At 43.9% G+C, this 12,520-nt stretch overlaps 1 protein-coding gene across 1 annotated transcript; it reads left to right on the plus strand.

Moving 5' to 3' along the window:
- The first annotated feature begins 7 nt into the window (after positions 1-7).
- On the plus strand, positions 8-9,951 carry LOC121575683 (ATM interactor-like). The gene is made up of 4 exons (XM_041888948.2): positions 8-391; positions 4,955-5,083; positions 5,415-5,614; positions 7,167-9,951. The coding sequence occupies exons 1-4, from the start codon at positions 161-163 to the stop codon at positions 8,950-8,952; spliced, it is 2,346 nt and encodes a 781-aa protein (XP_041744882.2). The 5' UTR covers positions 8-160; the 3' UTR covers positions 8,953-9,951.
- Positions 9,952-12,520: the final 2,569 nt, after the last annotated feature.

The following is a 12,520-nucleotide window of genomic DNA, read 5'->3' on the forward strand; positions in this document are numbered from 1 at the left end:
CCAGGACGCTTGTGTGGGAGTGGCTGTCTGTTGCTAAGAAAGGTCTCCCGGAAGTGGACGCGTCGGAAGTGGACGCGTCCTTGTATTTTCCGGACCATATTTTCCTGGCTTGTTTCTGCTGGTTGAGGAGCGTTTGGGTTGGTAACTTGTCAACAGAAACATGGCTGCCTCTGCGTCGGGGAAAGCAAACCGAAACGATAACGCTTCCATGGGCAGTCAAAAATGCATCCAAGAGCACCCCGCACAGACGCGGGAGATTATCAAACCGTCTATCATGGAGCTCACCAAAGAAGTGCGGACCAATATCCTCTGCACCGTGGAAGGATGTGGCAAGATTCTACCGAACACGCCAGCCCTGAACATGCATCTGGTGAAGTCCCACAGAGTAAAGGTAGCTAGCTTGTTAGCCTCTTTGCAAGCTAACCTACGGGGCTACTGATGTATTTCAATACGTAGTCTTTCTATTTTTCAATTCATGATACTAGGATCGCTAACTAGTTGCGTTAGCTAGTTAGCGGCATGCTTATTGGAAAAACGACAAGTCATCGTGCACTGTTTGAGACTAGTACTTTGAAGTTGTCTACCTATAACTATATTGCGGATAACGTTACTTTGTAACTATTGTGTTACAATGCTTTAAGCAATGTTTCAATCATCCTAGGCTAGGATCATAGCTGTATGAGACTGATTATCCTGGCTGTTAAATTAACTAGTTTTCTTGTACTGCCTTTACATGTCTGACATACAAATATATTCTCTGTTCAAACACACACGGTTAGATGCGCACAATAATACGATTATTGTGGATAGTCAGATTAATATAATAGTTCGTTTAAAACGTTTACATGCTTTGTAAGAACAACGTCGATTTCACTAATAATCCTGTTTACATGGACATCTGAAATTACTGTACCCCCGCACATTGACTCGGTACCGGTACAACTTGTATGTCTCATTATTGTTATTTTATTGTAACTTTTATTTTTTTAACTTTAGTTTATTTAGTAAATATTTTCTTAACTCTATTTCCTTAACTGCATTGTTGGTTAAGGGCTTGTAAGTAAGCATTTCATGGTAAAGTGTACACCTGTTGTATTAGGTGCATGTGACAAATAACATTTTATTTGATTTTGATGGGACTTTTGATAAATGCAGAAAATCGCCAATCAAAATAAACGTTTACCACATTGACCATATTATTTTAACGAAGACTATTTGATTCTGAGTTAGGACATATAACGTTTGAATGTGAAAAGATGCATACTTTAAGATCTTCCGAACTCACTTCACCAACGCATGAGGTAGGCTTGCGCTAGGGCTGCTGGCACATGCGCAGATCAAATACACCGCTGGAACGCGGATTAAACCGTTTTCATGCCTTAATTCGAAGATTGCTCAGAAAACAAGGTGTTTTAATCAGCGTATGTTTACTTCGATTAAGACCTTACGCCGATTAAGATAAGCAGAGTAAGGTGTTTACATGATTAATGACATACTCGGCCTTCTGCCATAATCAGTTTAATATCGAATTATTAGTGTGCATGTAAACATACTTGTCTCCATGCCCACATAGCCTAATTTTGTGTCATATTATTGACAGTCAGAAATGTCTGGAAATTCGAGCAATTAAAATAACCTTTAGTGAATTAATGTTTAAATGGCTGAAGAAGATGGCCTAAGCCTAGATGTGCAATGAAATCAGTCTCACCATACAACTAACCGTTAATGTCACACTGTCTTTAGCCTAAATATGAATATTGGCTATAGTAAGGGAAAGTCTTGTAGACAAAGGTCCTCCACTTGAACAGAAATGTATGCAATGTCCTCGCCAAGTCTTGCTGCCCCCGTGGGAGTCCTAATGATTCCAGTTTCCCCCAAATGAATGCTGTTCTCTGCTGGGATCTAGCTGTCTTTTGTCTTGCTACAGACTGAGCTCTTTGTAAGAAAATAAAAGGTGAATGTTTGAATTTGAATTAGGTCTGAAAAGCACTTCATGCTCCTCATTTCCCCACATAAGTACTAACTGTTCTCAATACTGAACCAATTCAAATGGGCCTAATGCAGGAGAATGAGAGATGGAGGAGAAAAAGCATGGTGCAGCAGTTCATGAAGGAAACACAATGTCAATCTGAACAAAATGGTGTTGAGTGAGCATAGTCTTAGATGTCCATGACTGTGTGAAAGGACTGACAGTAGAGGTAACGCTACCCTTGCTTTCGAGAACCCAAGGCATTAACAAGGCATTCTGCCTTATCACCAAGGTTCTCAACTATAAGCACCGCTTACCGGTGGGACCATGTGACTACAATCCCGACGCTCTGTTTTAACGTTTAGAAACGTCAATAATCATAGCTTGTTTTCAAAACATATGAAACTTATCTTTCATATGAATGAGAAATAATCTTTCAATAAAATACATTTACTATAGCAGGTTTGCACAGATCCATACGTCTGTGTGCCTCCAGTGACGAACTACACTTCCTCTACAGTTACGCTTACACACAGGTGTTCGAGCACGCTAGATAGCTAGTTAGCACAGGTGGTCGCCTCTGTCTTCCGTAAACAAGCACTGTAACATGGAGATATGGCCGCGTGGGAACACTAACCATTTAAAGGTGTGTAGAAATGTAACCGTTTTGTTTTTTGAAAATGATTTCTCACTGATCTGAAAGATACGTTACTTATGTTTCCAAAACCGTATCGGAAGCGAGACGTGTTAACATTCAGAATGAGTGTCTGGGCTCTTAACAAAACTCCCCCGGCCAGAAGATACCTTCATAAATAGCACTAAATGTAGTTATGGGCTAACGCTACCCTACCGGAGTCATCAGGGCAGGACAGCACAGGCTGCTTTCTGTCCCTCCGCTGTTACTCACACACTGGTCAGGCATGTTCTTTTTTTATTCCTTAACGCAGAAAGAGATATGATTTGGGTTATAACACTGTTGTCGCTGGACACTCACTGTGCCTTAGCTCTGCTGAACTGCCATATCACATTTGCTGGCCAACTGCTGTAACACAACAATCAATTTAATTTCACACACTTCTGAACATTACAACGCACACTCAAATATTAGCCTATGCACTGTACTAGGCAGGCTGTAGTGTAGACTAGTCACACTTCCTGTGTAATGGCTGTGTGGAGGGTGTTAGTGAGTCACTCAACATGTTAAACTCGCAAGTTAAATACTTTTGATGACCTGACTCCTTGATGTAGCACACTGACATATTTTCAGTTTGCATTTCCTAGCTGCGGTGCTGCCCAGCAGACCCTACCCAAGCTGTCTTGTAGCAGACAGAAACAAAGCTATCTCTGCCCTGCCTGACTGTATCACCGTCTGTCAATGCACTGTGCCTGGTCTGTCTGCAGGGAAGGGACATAATAGTGTCATGGAGAGCAGCTCAGGGACTGTGCTCTGGCCTAGAACAGACAGTCTGAATGCTGCTGCAAGACGCCAGTTAGTCCATCTGCTGCTGCAAGACGCCTATGCAGAACTGTATGCCTCTGACATCGCCTGTACAATAGTATAAGAAACAGTGTCTGTGTTCACTGTGAAGACAGATCATTTTAGCACTATGCAGGATGTTTATGTATATTAGCCTAATTTACATCAAAATGTCTCTTTTTATAAGTACTGTACCAATGACACAGTAGATGTAGCCTACTAGGTGACCTTGGGCAGGGAAATACTGCAATGCTAATAATGATGGTTAGAAATACACAGGGGTCGATGCAGAGGTCTATCGGTGGCCTGTGAGGCATACCAAGCTCTGTCAGTGCTGTACTCTTACATAAGCATCATGATGCTGTTCATTGAATTAATGCAATGTGCTGCTGACAGCTGCTTCGGCACGGCTATCTGGAGACTGCCAGGAGTGTGGAGTGACGAATCACACACTGTGGAAAGCACAAGCTCAATGTGCTGTTAAGCTTATTACTTTCATCTGAACCTCTTTAAAGTCATATACACTACCAATCAAACGTTTGGACACACCTACTCATTCAAGGGTTTTTCTTTATTTTTACAATTTTTTACATTGTAGAATAATAGTGAAGACATCAAAACTATGAAATAACACATGGAATCATGTAGTAACCAAAAAAAGTGTTAAACAAATCAAAATAGAGTTCAAGTCACAGACACATCTCAACATCAACTGTTCAGAAGGGACTGTGTGAATCAGGCCTTCGTGGTCGAATTGCTGCAAAGAAACCACTACTAAAGGACACTAATAATAATAAGAGACCTGCTTGGGCCAAGAAACACGAACAATGGACGTTAGACCGGTGGAAATTTGTCCTTTGGTCTTGAGTCCAAATTGGTGATTTTTGGTTCCAACCACCGTGTCTTTGTGAGACGTGGTGTGGGTGAACGGATGATCTCCGCATGTATAGTTCCCACTGTAAAGCGTGGAGGTGTTATGGTGTGGGAGTGCTTTGCTGGTGACACTGTATGTGATTTATTTAGAATTCAAGGCACACTTAACCACCATGGCTACCACAGAATGATTCCGTATGTGTTATTTCATAGTTTTGATGTCTTCACTATTATTCTACAATGTAGAAAATAGTAAAAATAAAGAAAAACCCTTGAATGAGTAGGTGTGTCCAAACTTTTGACTGATACTGTAGATGTGGACCTACCATCTGGAACACCTTTGTCTGTGTATTTGCCATTCGCATGGTTTTCTACAAAGCATAATTGGCGTGTCCATCCGCTGGAAGTTTTCATTGTAATGGTACTCTGAGAGAGAGAGCCTAGGCTAAAATCATCACTCACTAACTAAAGTATAACTAATGCCTAGCCTTTAGCTCTCAACGGTCTTGAATTGTGCTGATGGCCTACCTTCCTACATGCGGTTGGTTAGCCTACATTATTTTAGTGCTGATAGATTACACTAAATCCTAAACCTATAGTATCACAATCTAATCATTCATCCTCTCTCTCCATAGGACGGTCTTGTCAACCCCACCATCAGGAAGGACATGAAGGGCTCCCAGAAGCTGCTCTACTGTTGTCCCATAGAGGGCTGTCCACGAGGCCCCAACAGACCCTTCTCTCAGTTCTCCCTGGTTAAACAGGTACCACATCACTACAGTCAGTTTAAGATCTGTATAATGCCAGAGAGAGCCTGACTGAAACCACCTGAGTCAGACTCATGAGGATTGTCTAATGAATTGAAAGACTGAGTCAGACATTTCCTCCTGGGTTTTCCTGCTTTGGAGCTCCCCTGAGATCCTGATGGTGGATGGGAATTGTAAATGATTGGAAAGTGTGTCTTTATAATTATATCTCAATAGAGAGGCTTTTGAAGTGTAACTAGGAAATTGGAACATTCCTTTATAGCTTTCTTCCAGTTCATGTAACGAGTAACTTCCTCTCATAGCCCTATGCGTATTCTGCTCTTTCCAGCACTTTATGAAGATGCATGCAGAGAAGAAGCACAGGTGTTCCAAGTGCAACAACGGCTACAGCACAGAGTGGGACCTGAGGCGCCACATAGAGGACTGTGGGAGGACCTACCGCTGCACGTGTGGCTGCCCTTACGCCAGCAGAGCGGCGCTACTGTCACATATCTACAGGACCGGCCATGAGGTCCCCACAGAACACAGGTATACACTCAGTGTACGAAACATAAGGAACACGTGCTCTTTCCATGACATAGACTGAGCAGGTGAATCCAAGTGAAAGCTATGATCCCTTATTGATGTCACCTGTTAAATCCACTTCAATCAGTGTAGATGAAGGGGAGGAGACAGGTTAAAGAAGGATTTGTAAGCCTTGAGACAGTTGAGACATGGATTGTGTATGTGTGCCATTCAGAGGGTGATGGGCAACACAAAATATTTAAGTGCTTTTGAACGGGGTATGGTGGTAGGTGCCAGACACACTGGTTTGTGTCAAGAACTGCAACGTTGCTGGGTTTTTCATGCTCAACAGTTTCCCATGTGTATCAAGAATGGTCCACTACCCAAAGGACATCCAGCCAAATTGACACAACTGTGGGAAGCATTGGAATCAACATGGGCCAACATCCCTGTGGAATGCTTTTGACACCTTGCCCCGACGAATTGAGGCTGTGCAACTCAATATTGGGAAGGTGTTCTTAATGTTTTGTACACTCAGTGTATACTGGATATCATACTGGAGGGCAGTGTTTCCATTAGTCGGTTATTGATGGGTTTTGGCCGATAAAAATGCATAAAAACCGACAAATATAAGCATTGCCGGAGACAGTGTCCAGCAAAAAATATCCTCCGTAAATCACATTAGCTATGCATTGAGGTTGGATCATGTCATCTTTCAATGATCTCTCTACTTTGCCTGTTTACGCTGCCTGCCTGTCTATCTTGAGCTCGTGCTCTCACTAGCAAATTGGCATTATGTCAACTGGAACTGGCCCACACATTTTTCACATGCCAGTCTGTGACACACAGCTGTGTTCTGTTTTCTATGATTTATGCTAAATTCATCTCCCTAAAAGAGAATTTACAGAAATGTCCACCAAGGAGGAATATAGGAGATGAGAATCTTGCTTCCCTACTCTTCCTCTAATCTACTGCCTGTTTGAGTAGTTAGCTAAAAAAAATGCTTAACTAGCTACTGTACCAAGGATGGAGGTACAGACAAGTGGACAAATAAATAGACACTGAAACAGAGGATTTTGACAAGCCAGATGGACAGATTGAGACATGCATTGTGCAAGGAGCCAACGTTCACTTGGTAGGCTATCCTTCCTCCTTGCATATTGCAGTCACTTCCATGTGGTGTCAATGAACCGTCAGTGGGTTCTCCTAAAAGCAATAGTCTACACATGGCATTCAAATGGGTTTCTATTAGGTAAGTCTCGCATTTGGGTGGACATGCTGGTGGAGGGGATTTAAAGATAGTGTGGACACATGGTGGCAGAGGGGCTCAAAGTCTTCAAGTGTCATGCAGTTTATCCAGTCAACCATCATGTAATTATTCAATAACGGATCATGTTGGGACTAACACCTGCATGCACAACGTGGCTTGAGAACAGACCTTGAATATGAAAACACAACGATTAAGTGAGAATGCTGGCACTGCACTTTGCTTTTATTAGTATTTGTCAAAGCTTTATAACTACCTACTGCTGTTTGGTCTGCTTGACATATTCCCTCCTCTGCCCTGTGTTTGCAGGTATCCACCAGTGAAAAAGCGGAAGATGGAGAGACAGATAAGTGGAGCAGAAAAAGTCATGCCCAGTGAATTAATGTGTCAGATCATAAAAACTGACAGAGAACTTTCAGAGGGCTCCCTCCCTTCAGACAGGGTCTGCCACAACAACCCCCCAAAACACCTCCAGAAGCTCCTCCTACCCAAGCCCAAAGTGGCACTGGTGAATTTCCCTGTGATGCAGCTGGCCCATCTCCCCGTCTTCCTCCCCTCCACAGAGAGCGGGGTTCTGAGGTCTGTGGTGCTGGCCGTGGACAGCCAGGGCTCCTTCAGCACCCTCCACCTCATGCCCCAGTCCATGGTGCCCCACCTGGACCCTAAGACCCTGGGCTTCAGGGGCAGCATGCCTGCCTCCCGCTCCAGTCTGGGGCCTGTCAGCATGGGGGTGCAGGTGAGTCTGGAGTCAGTGGGCTCTGGCAATGACCCAGGAGGAGTCAGGGGGAGAGGTACCTCCACCAACATCCAGACAGACATCTCATACTTGTCCAGGATGCCTATGGGGGACGGGGTGGGGATGGAGGTGTGCCCCATTGGTGAGTCATCAGTCTCATCGTGTTCTCAGACAGATATTAGTGTGAGTGCTCAGGTCCTGCTGCCAGTCAGTGTAGAGACCCAGACATTTCCCTCTAAGGCCAAAGCCACCACCACCATCGGGGCGCAGACCGACACCCATACCCACACCCTCAGCCAGCTGTCCTGCCCCTATTCCTCCCCATCCCAGTCCCCCTACATCACCAAGCAGACCCAGACCAGCCTCCCCCTGACTGGGTCAGAAGAGAGGGCTCAGATGGACCAGGCCATCATGTGCTCAGACCTCTTCGACAGCTACTCCCTCAGCGTCTCCACACAGACGGCACTGACAGACGGACACTTCAAAACCCACGGTGTCGACGACCCCCTCTCCGGCGCCAGTAATGGTCTCTATGACGACGACAAGTCAGCAGGAGGCATGTGTTTTGGCATGCAGACAGACAATCTCCAGTCGGGCAGCATGGCGGACAACCAAACCCAGACCACCTTGGCTCTGTTCAATGACCTGGAGAACATCTTGTCGGGTCACTCTCTGTCCGGTCACCAGACGCAGACGGATTCTTCAACAGGCTGTGGATCAGGTCTGGGCTCTGTTCAGGAACAGCACACGTGCATCGACTTTGACTTTGAGGAATTCCTGAACGCGGCCCACATCCAGACTCAGACGGAGGAGAGCGGGCTGGGGGCCGACACACCCCTGGAGGTCCTGGACATCCAGACCCAGACAGACTTCCTCCTTCTGGAGGGCCTGGGAAACAGTGAGGGGCCGGGCCGGAGCCAGGCCAGCGACCTGGAACTGGAGATGTTTGACACCCAGACCCAGACAGACCTCAACTTCCTGCTGAAAGCCGGAGGCCACATGCCCCTGGGCAACATTCTGCGACAGTCCAGCTTCTCCATGAGCACAGAGTCCTCTGACACTGAGACGCAGACCGACCTCCGCCAACCGCTGACACCAAACTCCAACACCCTTCCCTCTGTCTCCCAGGGCGATCAGGCCAGGCTCTTGAGCAGCACAGAGACTCAGACGGTGACCGACGCATCTTCTGAGGGCCTCGGAAACCTCTTTCTGACCAGCAACGAGACCCAGACAGTCATGGACGACTTCCTGTCAGCTGACATGGCTTGGAACATGGAGTCCCACTTCAGCTCGGTGGAGACGCAGACGTGTGAGGAGCTATTTGCTCTCTTTCAGCACTCCGAGAAGGTCAACAGCTGAATACCCCCCCACCACCTTCTCACCCCACACAATGGGTTTCTGGTTTCCATCCAGGAGGTCCTGGGCTCATCATCCTCTACAGTCTATGTCCCTCTACTAATGGAGGTTTAGGTGTAGAAGTGAGCCGCCTTAGAAGTCTTACAACATTCTAGGGGGGGGGGGTGTAGTATGTCTAGGATAGCATGTCCAGACATCTCCCCCCTGCTAGTTCAAAAGCACTTTATTATCAGTTCATGGATATGATTTCCCATCCTTGTTTACATGTTTATTTGCACGTGTCTTACTACTTAAATATATATTTGGTCTGAAAAGCCAATTTAGTCCGTTTACAACGTTTTAAAAGTTTGAGCACTAATGTTTGCTATAAGAGAGTATGTATTGCCTGTTGAGCCTTTCCTTAATCATATTGCTATTGAATGGCTTCCGGCAGATTTGATGTGGCATAAACGTACTAGTGAAATTCTAAGTTAGTTGCCGCACTCCCATTGTTGACATGTGATTGTGAAGTTCAGTCTTGTAGAATTGCCCTATTGTTACAGGGCCACCCACCTATAAACTGGGTCACCACGTTAGCAGACTAGCCTGTCATTGTCTTTGACTTATTCATTAGCTGGCTGTAAGTGTATAGCAGCACAGTGTGCTGAAGTGATACAACACTGTAGAGAAACACTATGAGGATCTAGCTACTCTCTAGTCACTGTGATTACATTGTGGTTGTGTATGTCCACCACCGCCATATACAGTGCCTTCAGAAAGTATTCACACCCCTTGACTTTTTCCACATTTTGTTGTTACAAAGTGGGATTAAATTTGATTTAACTATCATTTTTGTTGTCAGCGATCTACACAAAATACTCTGTCAAAGTGGAACAAAAAAAATTGTATTCATGGAAAATATAACAAATATATCTTCATTAAATAAGTGTTCAACCCCTTGAGTCAATACATGTTAGAATCACTTTCGATTACAACTGTGAGTCTTTCTGGATTGTGCAACATTTGCCCATTATTATTTTCAGAATTCTTCAAGCTCTGTCAAATTGGTTGTTGATCATTGCTAGACAACCTTTTTCAGGTCTTGCTATAGATTTTCAAGTAGATTTAAGTCAAAACTGTAACTAGTCCATGCAGGAACATTCACTGTCTTCTTGGTAAGCAACTCCAGTGTAGATTTGGCCTTGTGCTTTAGGTTATTGTCCTGCTGACAGGTGAATTCATCTCCCAGTGTCTGGTGGAAAGCAGACTGAAACAGGTTTTCCTCTAGGATTATGGCTGTGCTTAGCTCCATTCAGTTTCTTTTTTTATTCTGATAAACTCCCCAGTCCTTAATGATTACAAGCATACCCATAACATGATGCAGCCACCACTATGCTTGAATGTTTTGGAATATTTGAATTCTGTACAGGCTTCCTTCTATTCACTCTGTCAATTAGGTTAATATTGTGGAGTAACTACAATGTTGTTGATCCATCCTCAGTTTTCTCCTATCACAGCCATTAAACTCTAACTGTTTTAAAGTCACCATTGGCCTCATGGTGAAATACCTGTACGGTTAGGAAGGACGCCTGTATCTTTGGCGTGACTGGGTGTATTGATACACCATCCAAAGTGTAATTAATAACTTCATGAAATTCACTGCTCAACTGAGGGACCTTACAGATAATTTTGTGTGTGGGGGTACAGAAAATGATGTAAAAAAATGTATCATGTTAAACACTATTACTGCACACAGAGTGAGTCCATGCAACTTATTATGTGACTTGTTAAGCAAATTTTTACTCCTGAACTTATTTAGGCTTGCCATAACAAAGGGGTTGAATACTTACTGACTTAAAACATTTCAGCTTTTCATTTTATATGAATTTGTAAAAATGTCCTAAAACATAATTCCACTTTGACATTATGGGGTATTGTGTGTAGACCAGTGGCAAACAAAATTGAATCTATTTAAAATTCAGGTTGTAACACAAAATTTGTTTGGGGAAAAGGGCAATGGGTGTGAATACTCTCTGAAGGCACTGTATAACAACCCCACTAAACGTTAGGGAACATTAACTGACGAAATATTACAATTTCTATCAAACTTTTCTTGAACTATCTACTCTAAAGCCTACTGTATTGGTCATAGCTAGCTTTTGGTATCATTACAATATTTTACCTCATTTGCACATGCACCCCATTCAGATTTCAAGAAACAGGCATTTGTTGTGAACTTTACAAGAGCTCTCCAAGTTATGAGTATTTCCCCATGTTCGATTTTGTTACGTTGGTGCCTTAAAGTATTTTTCATTATGTATTTTTTTGTTTTCATTGGGCAGTGATGCACTAAGCAGCTTTAAGAGGTAGGAAGAAGTTCAGGATCAAAATGTATTTAACATTTAAATTATATTTATTTGTGGAGGGCGTATTGGAAGAATACTTCAAATACTTGAGTATCTTTAATTTGAATGTTGAGTACATTTTCTGTACCTCTACTTTCAAAAACATTTGGTTGCACGATATGTTAGAATCAGTGGCGGCTGGCCGATAGAGGGCGCTAGGGCGCGCCCTTAAATAAAATTATTTTAAAAAATAAAAAATAAAAAATAATAATAATAATAATAATAAAAACATCAGTATGTCAATATTTGTGTGTTTGAAATATGGAATGCACACAGTAATATGTGTAAGATATGATAGAAAATCATATTCGCAACCTTTCCCTCTGCCTGTCAAACGCCTTCGTCAGCTCTGGGCGATACAGAAAGTGCCCCGAGGAGGCGGGTCTACGTAGCAGTTAAGCCAATTGCTAATTTAAGATATGAATGTATGACATAAAATGTAGTCAATAAGCGATCTTAAATCGAATCCAAGGAGGGCGATTATTTTACCGCCCCAAGCTCGCCCCCTGATAAAATAAGGACCGGGGTCCAGTGACGCCATTTTTACTAGACAACAATGGCGAACGCAAACGATTACTCCTCCAAGACCCAACCCTAACTCGGTGAAATCTCTCCTCCAAGATCCGTTTGAGAGGAGAACTTTGTCAGAGAAAGTTCGGGTGAAAGAGCTGGGCCCAGATCAACCTGACCTCTCAATCAGACAGCAGGCTAGCGAGAAAGGGAAGCAGTATATGCGCGGCTTCTCCCGTAGCTGGTACACCAGGAAGGCTTGGCTAGCTGGGTGCACTGATGCTAATGCTTTATTTTGCTTTCCGTGCTTGCTTTTTTAAAACGACGGGGTCAGATTCAGCATGGACAGGTACCGGAGTGAGGGATATGAAGCACCTGTCAGAGAAGGTAAAGAAACATGAGAACACCAGGGCACACATGGACAACTCTGTAAAGCTAGCTGTATTAGGAAGGGGTGAACATTGCTACGCAGCTGGATGACGGCCACAGGATTGCGGTGAGGAAACACAATGAGGAGGTGGATAAAAACAGGCACATTCTATCCAAAATTATCGATTGTGTGAAGTTCTGTGGGGCTTTTGAGTTGGCCTTGCGTGGGCACGAGGAGACTGACTCCTCAGACAACCCCGGCATTTTCCGGGGCTTAGTGGATTTTGTTGCCTCCCTCGACAGTGTGC

This window comes from Coregonus clupeaformis, unplaced genomic scaffold (assembly GCF_020615455.1).
Source record: "Coregonus clupeaformis isolate EN_2021a unplaced genomic scaffold, ASM2061545v1 scaf0563, whole genome shotgun sequence".
In the NCBI taxonomy this organism is placed as follows: domain Eukaryota; kingdom Metazoa; phylum Chordata; class Actinopteri; order Salmoniformes; family Salmonidae; genus Coregonus; species Coregonus clupeaformis.

Bases quoted from the DNA above. Each gene is read 5' to 3' on its own strand.
- LOC121575683 (XM_041888948.2), top strand. From the start codon at position 161: ATGGCTGCCTCTGCGTCGGGGAAAGCAAACCGAAACGATAACGCTTCC. The intron at 392-4,954 runs GTAGCTAGCTTG...CTCTCTCCATAG, and splicing joins TGAAGTCCCACAGAGTAAAG to GACGGTCTTGTCAACCCCAC. The intron at 5,615-7,166 runs GTATACACTCAG...CTGTGTTTGCAG, and splicing joins GAGGTCCCCACAGAACACAG to GTATCCACCAGTGAAAAAGC.